The sequence below is a fragment of the Schistocerca cancellata genome, chromosome 3 (genome assembly GCF_023864275.1).
Source record: "Schistocerca cancellata isolate TAMUIC-IGC-003103 chromosome 3, iqSchCanc2.1, whole genome shotgun sequence".
NCBI lineage: Eukaryota > Metazoa > Arthropoda > Insecta > Orthoptera > Acrididae > Schistocerca > Schistocerca cancellata.
In genome coordinates this window covers 805,760,223-805,778,149 of record NC_064628.1, presented here as the reverse complement: position 1 = coordinate 805,778,149, position 17,927 = coordinate 805,760,223, and the positions used below count along the sequence as shown (strand labels likewise).

The window sequence follows — 17,927 nt, the reverse complement described above, 5'->3', positions numbered from 1 at the left end:
GGCAGGCAGCTGCACCTGGCTCAGCCAGAGACAGTACCTGAAACCTGTTTGGCAGACGCACCGGGGAGGCTTTCTGATCAGCCTCCGGGGATGTCTTTCGCTGCCTGCCACGCCTTGGAACGACCTCCCAATCAACCACAGGCGAGGGCTCAGCCCCACTGTGGGCAGCAACCGGGGCAACCACAGCGACAGACCAATCTGGGGACAGACGGGACGAGGTTGACATCCCCGTGATACCTAAGTCCGGCTCCCCACAGTGGTGCCCATTGGCAACAGCCTCAAGCTGCGTGACTGAAGTCAGCGCCACCTGCAGCTGCGAGCGAAGAGATGCCAACTCAGCCCTCATCCGAACACAGCAATCACAGTCCCTGCCCATTTTAATCGATGTTGAACAATAGTTACTGAAACACGAGTCCGTGCCTAGATAACGCAAGGGAAAGACGCAAAGACTGTATGAACTAACCTGTACAAATGCCTAATGACTGCGCTACAATCTGCCTGAATCTACGATTACAGTAACTTAAACTCAAAATTATACCTCCTATATGAAACTTACACACAATGTAAGTAAGAATCTACGAAGTAAACACAGAAAAGAAGCTGTATACGTATCCTTCTGCACTGTCGATGTGCACCAACTGGGAACTCGGGCCACATCTGGCAAGATGGAATCTCCAGAATGAGATTTTCACTCTGCAGCAGAGTGTGCGCTGATATGAAACTTCCTGGCAGATTAAAACTGTGTGCCAGACCGAGACTTGTACTCGGGACCTTTGCCTTTCGTGGGCAAGTGCTCTACAAGTATGGTAGAGCAATTGCCCGCGAAAGGCAAAGGTCCCGAGTTCGAGTCTCGGTCCTGCACACAGTTTTAATCTGCGTGGAAGTTTCAAGATGGAATCTGGCTGTCCTTCATCCGTGGTTTGCAGTATATCAGGCGACCAAGGGGCAAGATGAGTTTCATGTGAAGACGCCGTCTAAATCTGTGTTGATTTGTGGAAACTAGCTTTTTATATTTGAACTTAGGATATGCTCAAGAACTCTGCAGCAAACTGAAATTAAGGATTTTTTTTTTTTTTTTTTTTTTTTTTTTTTTTTTTTTTTTTTTTTTTAGAATATATGGGAGTTGCCTGCACTTTTATTGAAACACTAAGGACTTTGCACTGCGAGAGAGCTTTGTGATAAATGCAAGTTGAGTAAAGGACCAGTGCCAGAGAGCTACTCTCTGTAAAACCAAATTAGGTTTCCAAACCAAATTAGGATTTATTTGTCTTCAACTCTTTCAGTTGCTTTTCAACAGCAGGGGTGCCTATTTATATCTTCTCTACATGAGAGTTTGTGCAACAGTCAGACAGTGGTATATCTATATGTCCTCGTGAGTGAATGATTTTTAAACACAAAATTAAAAACTTCAGATTGATGTAACATGCTTTTTGATGTCATTTGAAATATATAATATAGGCATATTGGCATTTTCCATATCAATTCGGGCAGGCTAGGAAAAAATCTTACCTTCATAGTCTCGGATGTTATTGAATTTAGCATATGTTAAAATTAAGGACATTTTTTTGTTTTCTCCAAACAAATTTCTGCTCAGACATACAGCCCTCAAAAGATGACACTGCAAATACCATTTTGAAAATGCGAATTTTGGAAAATTTTTTAAAATGCTGTATCTTTGGAACAGTTCTAGATATTTTGGTAGTTTTTTATTTGAGTGATAATTGCTTTATGATTACAAAGAAATCCTCCATTTGGACTTGTGTGTCAAAGTTATTTTACTATAGCATTCTGAACTTTTTTTATAATTTATGAATTTTTTTTTCCAAATGCCAATAGATAAAATTTTGATCCTTTTTTGTTGATTAGTACCATATAGCTTTACATTCCCTGAAAAGGAGAGCTTCCACTTTTAGGTTGAACAGGTTTTATAAACAGTTGAAATTTTTACCATATGTAAAACCTGTTTTATTAGCACATAACAGGCTCATAAAAATCAAAACGTAGCCATATTTAACATAATTTTAGTTTTGAAAGATGAGTAAGAGACTCATTTTCCAAGCATTTTAAACAGTTCCAAAATGTATGTATGTGACAGTTCAAAGACTTAAGGTTTCAATTTATACAACTTCTGTGCACTCTGTTTTGTGCTGAAATTAGCCAGTCAGTGAACAAAAAATGTGTTCCACTGATTCAGTATATTTCTTTGATACAGTGATGCATTCCTGTTGAACTAGTAGGTACTGGAGCACTTAGTCTTCAAAACATTGTGAACAGGAAGTGAGCACTGATGGTGTTGTTACTGTCCTTCAGCTGGAAGCCTATATCCAGCAGCTGGTCCATGTGGTATCATAAAGTTCACTACATATTCTCTGCAATCCATCAGTCACAGTCTCACACACACACACACACACACACACACACACACACACACACACACACACACACACCGAATGAATGAAATTTCTTCTTCTTGCTCTTTAAAGTGCATGCAATATGAGTTCGCCCCTCACTTTGAGTCCAAAAATGTTCGTTTCATAGGAGTACTTTGTTTGGACCTTTTTTCTGCTCACAGACTTCTTCAAATTCCTCTCTGGACAGAAGAATGAGGGCTGTGGATGTGTAAGATTTCACAACTCTCATAAAACCCTCAGCATTCTGAATTGCAGCTGTATTTGGTCTGGAAAGATTATGTTTCGTAGCGTAGTGCTTCAGGCCAGTAGCACTGTATACTCAGTCAGTTGGCACAAGTGACTTACCCAATTCAAACAGCTGGTAACAATTTTTAAAATGACTATGAGCACCATCAGAAATAATGAACTTCTCTGCTCCTGTTTGCAGTTGAAGAATACCTGCAACACGTGTGGTCGTGGTCTTGCTTTGAAACTATGTCGCTTCTGTAAAAATTGAAACCTGATCCTTACTCCAATGATACCCTTGTACTTCTTGTTAGAGAATTACAGACCAGTTCTCAACAAAATCACAATGAAGCACTAAACATAGTTCTTCAACCTGTACACACCCTTTCACTTCTGCAATGTGTAATTTCTTCAGATGCTGGTATGTTACTGCTTTCACATTTACCAAGTTCATCAATGAAACTGTCAAAGGCAACAGTTTTCTTAATTAGTTTATTTTCCTCCCATGCTGCATATGTAATTTCTGCAGAGTTATCTGCTACGTCTTCCAGGCCAAGTGTCTGTAAAGATAGTCCTGCCTTTCCAGGGCAGTCATCAAATTCTTAAAACAAACAAGTCTCTTGCTTTATGTCACAGACTACTGATGACTACACATGCCCAACCAAGGTGTCATATGACACGTGCTCCAGTTAAGTTCTTCAAAGTTACCACACAAAGTTCAAAATTTGTGCAGCACACACATAAACAGATATCTCTAGGTGGGTGTGGAACTACCCACTTAGGTCGTAGTGCATAAAATTTTGATCTTACAATATGTGAAGTTGTATAGTTGCTCTTATAAATTGCAAAAGTTTCTTTAATACTGCGAGTCGGGTACCTCTTCACTTTCACAACTTTTTGACCTTCAACTGTTACAGTTATATTGTCTTTTTTGTTGGCACTCTGGTCAGAACAGTCCTATTTATCTTCCAGAAAAATGAATGCACTATTTGAACTTGAACTGCTTCTACAGGATGACCGTAATAGGGATCTGGACTTCTAAAGACTCCTTTTACAGACCTCACATTTCTTAACCTTGTGCTTTGATACTGATGGAAAGCGGTTCAAAATTGTTTTCTTTGAAAATGTCTCTGGGATAATAGTTAAAACTTATACCTTTTCACTGTAGGATTGCACAATATTCAACAGCTGAATTGATATTTGTGAAAAATTCATGGCAAGAGGTGCAAGAAGGCTTTTATTCATTTTCTTCTGAAGATGGAATTTCTACTTTGAAGAGTTTGGTCAGTTTTGCTTTAGTGTATTCATGCATAGCTTTAGTAATTTCTCTGCACTTTCTTGATGCATAGATCTTATGACTCGACTCCACTGACCACAGTTTCTTAACATGAGTAACACCTACGTCTATAGTTGACTGATTCGGGGTATTTAATTCTTCCTCTATAGATGCAAAATCTGCATCATCTGCTCCATGGGAGGCTTCACCTTATTCAGGTACTATCGCTGTTGTTATACTGTCAAAACACTTAGAACACAAAAAGTCGTCACTGGAAACATCTTCACTTTGAAGCAGAGTATTCAAATTAGAACACTTATTCCCAACCTGAACAAAGACTTTTTTTTTCCCCCTCATATATCACTCTTTTATGGATATGCAAATAGTCACCATACTTCTCTCCTGTGGCTCCATTCAGAAGACATTTCAAACAGTCCTTTTCACAAAACACATTGCAACTGTGCCAACTGGCAAATTCCTCACGAAAACACAGAACTCATTGGATGGTCTCAGATTTCTTAGAAGCCTCTTCAGTAAACAAATTAGCACTGAATGACTACAATACAAAAACGTGCAATAAACAACCATGACAAAGAAACTGACAAGAAACTACAACAAAGTGTTGGAAATATCTGCAACAAAGAAAATAGAACTAAATATTGTAATAAAGAAATTAGTAAGAAAAAACTTCAGTGAAAACATACAATACCCTTGAAAGTAGAAAAAAAAATTTTTTTTAAATAAAACCTGCCCAACTTAAAAGTGGAAGCTCTAAGCTCTCCTTTACAGAGAATATAGTACTATATAGTACTACATGGTACTAATCAACAGAAAAAATATCTAACTTTTCTTGATCAGCATATCTGAAAAAAAAAAAATTTCTGTAAATTATTAAAAAAATTCAAAGCGTGACAGTAAAAGAACTTTGACGGATATGTCCAAACAGAGGATACCATTGTAATCATAAAGCAATTATCTTTCAAATAAAAAACTGTAACAAAATATCTAGAACTGTTACAGAGATACAGCATTTTTTTTAAAAAATCCTGAAATTCACATCTTCAAAATGGTGTTTGCAGTGTCATCTTTGGAGGCCATATCTCGGGGCAGGAATTTTTTTTTGGAGAAAACAAAAAAATATGTGTTTTTCACTTACTCTTGAATTTTAACATATGCTTAATTCAATAACATCAGAGATTATGAGGGTAACCCCTCTGCCTGAACTGATACAGATTGTGCCTATAGCTATGATGATTGCTCACCATAATTCAGATAGAAGTAACAGGACAAAGTCTCATCACCTGCGGTAATGATTTGAAGGGAAAAAAGAATGTGGCCAATGAAATCTATAATAGTTTCTCCATTCATGAGACAATTTGGGTGGCACAAATGGAGCAGATCTCCCATTATGTGATATGGTATTAACACTATCCTTGCTGTTCCTCAGTACATCTTATATTAACCTCATAGCCATCCACAAGATTCATAATGTTGCTCTGGAAAGATACTTGCTAACTCTTATAGCGACTTTGCACTGCACCACATAAATTGCTGCAATTACACTGATACATAATCTTTTGTTCATGACAAGGGCTGTGTTCTGTGCCCTGATTCATTCACACAGCATTACATTAGAAATCAAGATTACAGTACTCTTGAAGCTCATTATAACAGTTCATTATCCCCTGACTGCTTATACATCTTTCATGTATAATATTATTTATTAGTTGTATGAATGTTGCTTTGCAGGAGGCTATCTGAACACTTGCTTACTGCCTTCAGTGTCCTGCTATTATAAAATTTTAACCAGTTGGAAATTAGCACTTGCTGATACTTTGCTCGTGTATTCCCTGTGTCATTTAACAGAAGGCTACCGATCATTTGACAGCATCTTTGACTGTGCTGCTTCAGGCAGTATTGCTTACACTGACTGACAGATCATGCAAATACTTTCCCATATTATGGAATTTTATCTTTAATGGCCATGTTAAATGCAGCAGAACTTTTGAACCCATTTAAAACTAGCATCTTGTTCATAGAAAGCAGTTTCTCAGACAAAGTGTCAGTTTTAAAATTTTAGGGAATATGCTGTGTCACAATTCTTGGAACAAGCTTATTTTTTCCTCTGGTGCAGGTACCCTGTAGTCAAAACTCTTCTTTGTCCACAATAAAGTGTCAGGCTTACTGACATTGTGTGCCTCCCTGTTCTGTTATCTGCACTGAAGTAATAATCATTTCCTCATTTTACTTCACACTTGGCAACAACAAAATGTACTGAAATGTTGCACTACAAATATTCAGCCTATTACCATTAAATCTCATTGTGGTAGCTTGCTGCTATCTGCTTGCGCTCTCTCTCTCTCTCTCTCTCTCTCTCTCTCTCTCTCTCTTTCCCCAGAACTCTGAAATCATTTGTGATTATCACTTGGTGTTTTGGATCTTGTGTCACACTAAATTTATTTTATTTATTTATGAGTTTTTTTTTCATTGCAAGTCCATGTTTGCCACTCTGTGGGTTCTGTGTCTGTTGGTCATGTAACACAATTTTGCTGGTAGATGTAAGTGAAGAAAAGAATTATGTGAAAATAGAAGTAAAGAAAGAATAACTCGTATTGCCTTCCTACTGATCTGTAATGCAAAATTGGTTATTTCAGCCTATTTAATACTTGCTGGTGCTTTGTGTATCAAATTACTAAATTTTTCCTTTAAGTATCATCAATTACAAAATAGAAAATTTCTCTTCATGTATACTGAGTATTTATTTTCTAGGGTCATAGCCCAGCTGGTGGTTGCTTGTTGTCAGTAAGTTGTGAATATCGTGTGATGGTTGGACCAAAATTCACTATTGGGTTAAATGAAACACAACTTGGAATTGTTGCACCCACATGGTAAGTTTATTTCATAATCACTATTGCACTTTTGGATGAGTGTCAGCAAGTAAATGTTAACTTTAATCATAGATTGGCCATCTGCTGCACATTCACTGAAAATAGAAAAACCATGAGTATACTTGGAGCAGAGTATAATGTATTTAAGAAATTGCTATTGTGTAATTTGAGCAGTGATTTGATTTCAAATGTATTATTCACTTGTACCGAATATTTCTGAAACCAACGCGTAACACAAGGGCACCAGTGACAGAAGTGGTGATGATAGCTAGTCTCACTCATGAAGTCCCAGCACAGCTACAGATTTGCAGCATCTTTCTGATGACTGACTGGGGCCCTCTGGTCTGGAGTTGAGTGGAGAATATAAACCAAGACTTTATCACTTCTGTCACGAGATCGGTTGTAGATTCTTCAATTTACACTGCACGCTAGAAACTGGAAAAGTCTGATCTGCTCTGTACACCACAAATTGTCACTTTGGTGGCAATTTGTGGTGTACAGTGCAGATCAGAATTGGTGGAACGTGTGCAATGCATTTAATTCCTTTTAAATTAGATGAACCTCTGAAACTGCCAGTAGAAAAACCAACATCAGACAAAACACTTATTTTAGCAAACCAGATAACAAATCTGGAGAGTGAGAATCTCAAAATATTAGTTGTTAATTGTTAGTGTGTTTCTAGTACAGTCCCAGGGCCCTCATCTCTTGTACAAAACAGTCGTCTCCACATCATATGAGGAACTGAGAATACAACCGAACCTCGAGGCAGAGAGGAAGGAAATTTTCAACGACACATGGCATGTGTATTGGAACTCTCCAGGAAGAGGAGTGTTTATAGAGACTAACAGAAGTGATGAGTAACCTAGTGTACACTTTCCAAGTTTATGCTGCATATACGTTTACATGGAAATGAAAATATGTTGGTGGAGTAAGTTTTGCTATCAAACAACTATAGGTGCAAATACAAAAGTGTGCTACATAGGTAACTCTTATCCCAACAGCACAGAAACTGAGAAATAATCTCAGCAAAACACTTCAGGACACTATACTGTAATATCTAAAATGATCACTTGAAAATAACATAATAGTCGAAATGAAACTTGTGTGTAAATAACAAGTTAATAAAGTCATTGTGCAACAGAAACTTGAAAAATATTTACTGTATCATTGACTGACTTAATGCAAGGAATGGGTGCATCACAAGAGAACTAGCATTAGCAAGAGCATTAGGTATATTGAGGTCCAAAATGAGTCTGACCCTGAACTAAGATGGACAAGAGTAACTAGGGTTGATGGACTTGGATTACTGATCAGATACGTTTCTACTGACTACCATATTTACAGACATTGGTTGTAGAGTCAGTCAAAGATAGCCTAAAACCACACAGATGGAAATGCCCCAAGCATATAGTTACAGTAGCAACAGATGACTTTAACCTCCCCAATATTGACTGGGTAAACTGTGTATATGTTATCAGCAGTAAGGACTAACAGTCTTGTGAAGCAATGTTGTAAACATGAAAGGAGAATATTTAGTTCAAATCTGGTAAAGACAGAACAGTTACAGTTACAGCTGAAATATGTCACAAATTGTGCTCTGGATAAGAGCATTCCAAGGCTGTGTGTAAAGCTAAAATACATATTTTATATGTGATCTGGATAAAAATGTTTCAAGTGGAACTCACTCTGGTTTTATGGTCCCATTAGGAGGTAGTTGTAAAAACTGAGATTACATTCTTGCTGCAAGAGAAACTGCAGGAATACTGATAGGTAAGTTAACAGCAGCTCTAGCTTCCATAACAAAGGTCATGTGGAACACTACAATAATTTTCATTCAATCCTGGTGAAAGATTTACCAGAAAATTCTACGAAGTTCTGGATATGGGTGAAGTCAATGAATAGATCTAAACTTTCTATTCAGTTTCTTGTGGGTCTGTGTTGTTTTGAAACTGAAGATAGCAGACAAAGTAGAAATTTCAAACTCAAACAATGGAAACTCCAGGTTAGGATATCAGCAATATTAGGGAAAGGACAAATAGTTACTCATCATAAAGATGACACTTTTAGTAACAGACAGACACAATGAAAAAAGAAAAGAAAACACATGCACATGCACTTGTATTCACACAATCAAGCACATCTCTTGCTCACATTGTGACATTTGCCTGCTTTATTTCTTCGTTGATAGTCCTCATTATCGACGTACTGCGTTGTTATGCTGGGCTGGCTGGAAAACGGGGGGGAGGCGGGGGGGGGGGGGGGGTTCAACACTGTCTACTGTAAATGATGTAGCTGACAGTCGCATTTCACAGTTCATAACTTTCATTGGCGTTCTACAGATCGGAGCGTGGAATGTCAGATCCTGTAATCGGGCAGGTAGGTTAGAAAATTTAAAAACGGAAATGGATAGGTTAAAGTTAGATATAGTGGGAATTAGTGAAGTTCGGTGGCAGGAGGAACAAGACTTTTTGTCAGGTGAATACAGGTTTATAAATACAAAATCAAATAGGGGTAATGCAGGAGTGGGTTTAATAATGAATAAGAAAATAGGAGTACGGGTAAGCTACTACAAACAGCATAGTGAACGCATTATTGTGGCCAAGATAGACACAAAGCCCATGCCTACTACAGTAGTACAAGTTTATATGCCAACTAGCTCTGTAGGCGACGAAGTAATTGATGAAATGTACGATGAAATAAAAGAAATTATTCAGATAGTGAAGGGAGATGAAAATTTAATAGTCATGGGTGACTGGAATTCGGTAGTAGGAAAAGGGAGAGAAGGAAACGTAGTAGGTGAATATGGTTTGGGGCTAAGAAATGAAAGAGGAAGCCGCCTGGTAGAATTTTGCACAGAGCATAACTTAATCATAGCTAACACTTGGTTCAAGAATCGTGAAAGAAGTTTGTATACATGGAAGAACACTGGAGATACTAAAAGGTATCAGTAGATTATATAATGGTAAGACAGAGATTTAGGAACCAGGTTTTAAATTGTAAGACATTTCCAGAGCAGATGTGGACTCTGATCACAATCTATTGGTTATGAACTGTAGATTAAAATTGAAGAAACTGCAAAAAGGTGCGAATTTAAGGAGATGGGACCTGGATAAACTGAAAGAACCAGATGTTGTACATAGTTTCAGGGAGAGGATAAGGGAACAAATGGCAGGAATGGGGGAAAGAAATACAGTAGAAGAAGAATGAGTAGCTTTGAGAAATGAAGTAGTGAAGGCAGCAGAGGATCAAATAGGTAAAAATACGAGGGCTAGTAGAAACCCTTGGGTAACAGAAGAAATATTGAATTTAATTGATGAAAGAAGAAAATATAAAAATGCAGTAAATGAAGCAGGCAAAAAGAAATACAAATGTCTCAAAAATGAGATCGACAGGAAGTGCAAAATGGCTAAGCAGGGATGGCTAGAGGATAAATGTAAGGATGTAGAGGCTTATCTCACTAAGGGTAAGATAGATACTGCCTACAGGAAAATTAAAGAGACCTTTGGAGAAAAGAGAACCACTTGTATGAATATCAAGAGCTTTGATGGAAACCCAGTTCTAAGCAAAGAAGGGAAAGCAGAAAGGTGGAAGGAGTATATAGAGGGTCTATACAAGGGCGATGTACTTGAGGACAATATTATGGAAATGGAAGAGAATGTAGATGAAGATGAAATGGGAGATATGATACTGCGTGAAGAGTTTGACAGAGCACTGAAAGACCTGAGTCGAAACAAGGCCCCAGGAGTAGACAACATTCCATTAGAACTACTGACGGCCTTGGGTGAGCCAGTCCTGACAAAACTCTACTATCTGGTGAGCAAGATGTATGAGACAGGCGAAATACCCTCAGACTTCAAGAAGAATATAATAATTCCAATCCCAAAGAAAGCAGGTGTTGACAGATGTGAAAATTACCGAACTATCAGTTTAATAAGTCACAGCTGCAAAATACTAACGCGAATTCTTGACAGATGAATGGAAAAACTGATAGAATCGACCTCGGGGAAGATCAGTTTGGATTCCGTAGAAATATTGGAACACATGAGGCAAAACTGACCCTACGATTTATCTTAGAAGAAAGATTAAGTAAAGGCAAACCTACGTTTCTAGCATTTGTAGACTTAGAGAAAGCTTTTGACAATGTTGATTGAAATACTCTCTTTCAAATTGTGAAGGTGTCAGGGGTAAAATACAGGGAGCGAAAGGCTATTTACAATTTGTACAGAAAGCAGATGGCAGTTAAGAGTCCAGGGGTATGAAAGGGAAGCAGTGGTTGGGAAGGGAGTGAGACAGGGTTGTAGCCTCTCCCCAATGTTATTCAATCTGTATATTGAGCAAGCAGTAAAGGAAACAAAAGAAAAATTCGGAGTAGGTATTAAAATCCATGGAGAAGAAATAAAAACTTTGAGGTTCGCCGATGACATTGTAATTCTGTCAGAGACAGCAAAGGACTTGGAAGAGCAGTTGAACGGAATGGACAGTGTCTTGAAAGGAGGATATAAGATGAACAACAACAAAAGCAAAACGAGGATAATGGAATGTGGTTGAATTAAGTCGGTTGATGCTGAGGGAATTAGATTAGGAAATGAGACACTTAAAGTAGTAAAGGAGTTTTGCTGTTTGGGGAGCAAAATAACTGATGATGGTCGAAGTAGAGAGGATATAAAATGTAGACTGGCAATGGCAAGGAAAGCGTTTCTGAAGACGAAAAATTTGTTAACATTGAGTTTAGATTTAAATGTCAGGAAATCGTTTCTGAAAGTATTTGTATGGAGTGTAGCCATGTATGGAAGTGAAACATGGACAATAAATAGTTTAGACAAGAAGAGAATAGAAGCTTTTGAAATGTGGTGCTACAGAAGAATGCTGAAGACTAGATGGGTAGATCACATAACTAATGAGGAGGTATTGAATAGAATTGGGGAGAAGAGGAGCTTGTGGCACAACTTGACTAGAAGGAGGGATCGGTTGGTAGGACATGTTCTGAGGCATCAAGGGATCACCAATTTAGTACTGGAGGGTAGGGTGGAAGGTAAAAATCATAGAGGGAGACCAAGAGATGAATACACTAAGCAGATTCAGAAAGATGTAGGCTGCAGTAGGTACTGGGAGATGAAGCAGCTTGCACAGGATAGAGTAGCATGGAGAGCTGCATCAAACCAGTCTCAGGACTGAAGACCACAATAACTTTCACTGTTCAGTGTTATACAGTTAATATGGCCAGTTCACTGTTTATTAACTTTTGATAAGCTTCATTAGTATTTTGCAGGCAAACATCAGCATACTGCTACAATAGTTTAGCTTTGAACATCTATGAGCAGTAAAAACATAACCACACAGTTCTTGCAGAATAATATGGTACATGTGGCACTATTGAACAGACACTATCATTATTTTAACACATGGCCTATTTGTGTTACACTTATTTCATGATTAAGTTGATGCATTGTTGTTGACCTGACCAATACAGGTTTCTCGTCTGAAAATTGGCCGTGGGCTGACTGACTCGGGACCAAAAATCAGGCCTTTATATATCCTCACAATAATAGGTACTGAAACTATACATTGTTCAATGTCTAATTTACAGAAATTACAATTAAAACATAACTCATTCAATTAACTGGATGAAAAGAAAAATTTCTTCTTTTTAACAGTTTCTTCTACTACAAGGGTTAGGCTGAATTATTTGTTTAAATGATGAAATTAACAGATTTATTTATAAAAAACAATACTTTTAACAAACGTGGTAAATATTTTAGAAATAATTAAGGGCTGGCTTTGCTAAGATGTTTTTGAATAGAGCCAAATAAATACTTTAAGAATCCTGGTAGTAGTTCCTCCAAATGTTTATAATTATTACAGAATTTATATTTGGTTATGTCAACAATAGAATCTAAGTCACAAAACAATTACTGATTTCACCCTATAACAAAAGTATTAACCAGGAATAGTCAAAATAAATTAGGAAATTGATGACACAAAAACTAAGCCCAAAATTAGATCTGTTGCTATATTCTTTATGACTGAGGGCCTACCTTTCTCTTTTGTGAAAATGCAGATTATACTCATGTATATTAATGGTAATTAGGCAAAAATGAAAATAAAATGAATTTAAGGAGGCAGATGGCAAAACAAGAGAGGAAATAAAAAGATCCCAGCTTTCTTCCTCACAACGTGACTGTCGTATCTGGCAGCATCGACCAAAATGCAACTGTCATGTTGAACAGAGCTTGTGGAATGTGCGTGTATTTTCTTTTGTGAAGTAGACTTTGGCTGAAGGTTAAATTTGTAACAGTCTTTTTGTTGTGCCTGTGTGCAACTCAACATGGCATCCTTAAGGTGAGTAGCAATCTATCCTTTTCCTAATATTGTTAAACTTTTAAATTTCATGTTTGAAAATGTTGTGTATATGCAGGCTGAAGCAATGAATGAAAATTTGTACCAAGGCAAGGATTCAAAGTGGATCTCCTGCCCAATAGATGTGCTGACCACTATGCCACACTGGCACAGTGGCTTTGCACAAACCACTGTGCCAGGATGGTGTAGCAGTTAGTGCCTGTGCCTAGTGAGCGGGAGATCTGGGTCCAAATCTGGCTTTTGCACAAGCCACTGTGCCAGCATGTCATAGTGGTTGGCGCATCTGCCTAGTGAGTAGGAGACCTGAGTTCAAATCCCAGCCTCACTACAGATTTTCATTTGTTGCTTCAGTCTGCATATACACACAACAGATGTTTGAGACTTGTAAGGGTGTCTGGAACCATACAATCTTATTTTATTTAAAAATGTGTTCATGAAAGAGGATACTACCACAGCAATGTCTGACCGCTGCTAAGTCTAAAAAATGAGAGTAATAGATATTAGCACCCCAGATATTGAAAATCGGTTAAGATCCCTTAAAGCAAGCAAAGGACAGGCCCTGACTGAATTCCAGTTAGATTTTACACTGAGCGTGTTGTGGAATTAGTCCCTTTCCTAGGTCCTATTTGTCACATATCTTGTGTAGTGAATAGTTCATGTGACTGAAAAGAGTGCAAGTAAGCCCTGTTTACAACAAGGGTGAAAAGTCAGAATTAAAGACCAATACAGGTGACTTCTAACTATTTCAGGATCCTAGAACATGTTAAAAAAAACCACAAGTGATTTCTAATTAAATAACATGCTATGGAGTATCATCTCATTTGTGTGATTGGATTCATGATTTCCTGTCAGAAAGATCGTATTTCACAGTAATTGACGGAAAGTCATAGCGTGAAACTGAATTAATATGTGGAGTTCCCCAAAGAAGTGTTACAGGCCCACTGCTGTTCCTGATCTACATCAACAATTTATGAGGCAATCTGAGCTGCTTCCTTAGATTTTTTGCAGATGATGCTGTCATTTACCATCTTATAAAGTCATCCGATGATCGAAACATATTGCAAAACAATTTGAACAAGATATCTGTATGGTGCAAAAAGTGGCAGGTGACTAAATAATGAGGAGAGTGAAGTCAATTTCTGTTACTTGATAAAAAACACAAATCTAAAGGCTGTAAATTCAATTTAAGGATTATAATTACAAGTAACTTGAATTGGAACAATCACATAAATAATATTGTAGAGAAAACAAACCAAAGATCGCAATTTATCAGCAGAAACTTAGAAAGTGCAACAGGTCTACTAAAGAGACTGCTTACACCACACTTTTCCTCTCTTCCAGAGTGCTGCTGTGTGGTGTGGGATCTGCATCAGATAAGATTGATGGAGGACATTAAAAAAGTGCAAAAAGGGTGGCTTGCTTTGTATTATCATGAAATAAGGTAGTGTGTGGAACAGATATGATAAACGAATTTGGGTGGTGATCGTTAAAACAGACATTTTTCAGTGAGGAAGGAACATTTCATTTATGTCAATCACTAACTCTGTTGGAGCCTATGTATATCATCATAATAAAATAATAGCAATCAGAGTCAATGAACCCTCTGCCATTGTGAATTGCAGATTAATCATGTAGATGTAGAAGTCTTGTGTGCTGCGAAGATGCTCAGGCCATGGCCCAAAGAAATTATGTACCATTTCCAGTGTTCCTAGTGAATTCCTGTTAAGTGGCATGTTGCATGTGTCAGTGACTGCCAAAATGAAATTATGGACTGCACAGTGGGAACATGCAGCTAAAGGGTAGTTCTGTTGTATAAATGCATGAGCTCCATGGGTTTTTCCCGATGTGTATGCAGCACCGTCATAGGCCTGTTCTCATGAAAAAAACACATAAAGACAAAGTTTTACCAATTTTTCAATTATAGATCCAGCTAATCCTTTGCCAGTCACATTAAATACTGGAACAAATTGTAGGGTATCATCACGAATCTTGAGATCCAGGGAAATATAATGGGCACAAAGAGAGAATGGCTCTATTTCATTAGTGTCAGCAGCGTAATCTGAAAGAACCATGAAACCTTTGGCATCATTAACACACTGAACAATCCTTTCCAGGAGTTGGTTATTGATGCAATTGACGATCTTATTTTGGTTTGTGGCACTTGTTGCATTTACCAGTTTCTTTTCAAACTAGGCTGGCAGTAAGGCCTTTTGGAATTTTAGTGGAGAATCGTCTTGCAAATGTTGATTGACAGCTGTGAAGATTTTAACACTAGATTGGAATAATTATCTGCCTAGGCTGCTACAGAACCCCAGGTTGATTCTGAATTTAAGTGCAGCAGTACATTTAATAAGCATGTTGTCGTAGTTTTATATGGACATCAAAGCCTTACAAATACTTACACTGACGGGTGAAATCAAGAGTACATTATCAGGAGCTAAGTTATTTTTCCTGATAGTAACTTTGGGATTTACGTTCAGAATGGAGAGCTGTGTGCAATCACTAAAGCACTACAGCATACAAGGCACTGTTTATAAAGAAGCTTAAAGTCCATCTAATTGACAAAGTCACATAGTATATCCAGGATTTTGTTTTTGTTTTGCAATGTCAAGGGAATGAGGCTTATTTTTGCTGGAAGCTGTTGTACATTGTAACTCAAGAAAGCTATTACAAAACCTATTGTTGCTTACAGGAACATGCTTAGTGCATTGTCCCATCACCTTTCTTGCATTTACCTGATAGTGGAGGAGAATGTCTTGTACTGTTGAGTGTGTATTTCTGGAGTTTCAAAGCAGCAAGTTATTGTATGAGTGATTAATTTCAGAGTGAACCTTTTAGTGAGAGTGCACTGTTTTTAAACTTTCTGGCAGATTAAAACTGTGCATTGGATTAGGACTTGGATCCAGTACCAGTGGTGGTGGATCATGAATAGTATATGGGTAGCTCAGGTTTAAGAACATTGGCCATGAATAGCTAGAGTCCTAGTCCAGCACACAGTTCAACCTTCCAGGAAATTTCACAACAGCATTTCATATGGGAAACAGTACCTCTAGGTTGTGGCTAAGCTATTTCTCCATGTTATCTTTTATTCCTGTAAGGTGTGCAGGTTTGCTTTTGCAAAGTCTGTAAAGTAGAAAAGAGGCCCACTTTCTAGCAATAGGACTCTGTCTCAGAGTGTGGCAGTGATATTATCTGGGTTGCAGGCAGTTCTACATTCAGATGCCGTGACTCTAGGGGCTGTGGGAAGCATATCACATAGGGATGGCTGTTGGCCTGTTACAGGAAATAAATACCTGGCTTGGCGGGTGGATCAGCAGTTCGTATCTTGTTGTTGAAGCCTCTGTAAGCTGATCCTCAAATACAACATTTACCTCACTTGCTGGACATGGATTTTGAATTGGAACTCTAATTGTGAGTGTTGTTCTCTACTACTTTATCAGACATAGGCTTAGGACTGATTTTAGAAAGTAGTTGTGCTTGAATTAGTACAGAAAATGAAACTGGATCAAGCTGAACTACAGAAATCTGCAGTATATGAAAGTTACTCAAATTATACAGCTATGAACTAGTGCCATCTGTGATTGATGAAATTTCACAGATCAGGTTAAGTTCAGCTGCAATGAGCAGTTCACAACCTAATGATGCTAAAAAACAATGTCTTTCTTTTGCACAGATCCAGGTTGAAAAGTTGTTATTAACACAAAAGAGTTAATTAAATGTTTGAATATGCTACTCCTACACAACTGAAATTAAAAATTATCTGTAATGTTAGATGATACCATTCACACAATTTTCGGACTGAAGACCACACCCAATGTTAAATTCTGCAAAGTATCATCTACACGAGTGCAGATAATAACTGACCACATAACAATCTTGGAGATGACTCTAATTAATGTGATTAATTTAAAGGCAGTTTGCAGAGAGACAGCAGCAGAGTAGAAAAGGGAAATTCAAAATATTTTCAGTTAACAGTTAAGTATACAGAATTTAATAACTGCCTGTTGTTAATAACTGCCTGTTGAACACTTAGTACAAAAATCCTTTGTAGGCTCAATTAGCAGAAATTACATAATTCGTATTCAGTTTTTAACTATGGATCACATGCTTGAACTGACATGGCAACTTTATGCCCATTGATGAACAGAAATAGTTGTATGCTTGTGTAAGTCAGTCAGCAAAGTGATATTTAACAAACAGCATTCAGTCGACAATTGTTTTAGTGACACAGTGTTTGTGTTGTAGAGTACTGTCAGAGGATCTTCGGTACTCTTTCCCCTCCCCTGCACTTACTGCTTTTCCCATTTGGAAATGTTTGTTAATCTCCAAAATGCTAAGTTTTTTACATTTAGGAGCCTGAAATAGACAACACTGTATTTGTTAAGGGAACAGACTACAAAGAAATTCCAGTACCTACAAAAAATGAAACTAATAGGAGTTACAATGCAATTAAGGTGGCATTTATAACAATTTATTTTCACAAAAAACAGTTAAAAATTGGGATAAATTTACATGGTTTCAGTTTGGAAATCTTATTTTTCTTTTTATATTAAAATGGGCAAATGCATCCACTCACCTGTGACAGATGGACAACAGAAAGAAGTATTCACACTAGCTTTCAAGCTCATGCTCTTTTTCTTGCTAAAGTACATACATATATTCACAAACATACATTCACCTACATATATTCACAAACCAGCAGCTGTGAGAGTGTAGCCATGGGTTGTACGGTTGTGTGTGTGTCAATGTGTGTATTTATGCTGGGAAAAG

General features: G+C 37.6%; 1 protein-coding gene across 3 annotated transcripts in view; it reads left to right on the top strand.

The window, feature by feature from the left end:
• The window catches only part of LOC126175870 (enoyl-CoA delta isomerase 1, mitochondrial-like), a 61,393-nt gene that overhangs the window by 24,637 nt on the left and 18,829 nt on the right, over positions 1 to 17,927 (top strand). For all 3 annotated transcript variants that reach the window (XM_049922890.1, XM_049922889.1, XM_049922891.1), the window contains exon 5: positions 6,682 to 6,800. In XM_049922890.1, the coding sequence (XP_049778847.1) occupies positions 6,682 to 6,800 (119 nt within the window). The remainder of the gene's footprint in view (positions 1 to 6,681; positions 6,801 to 17,927) is intronic.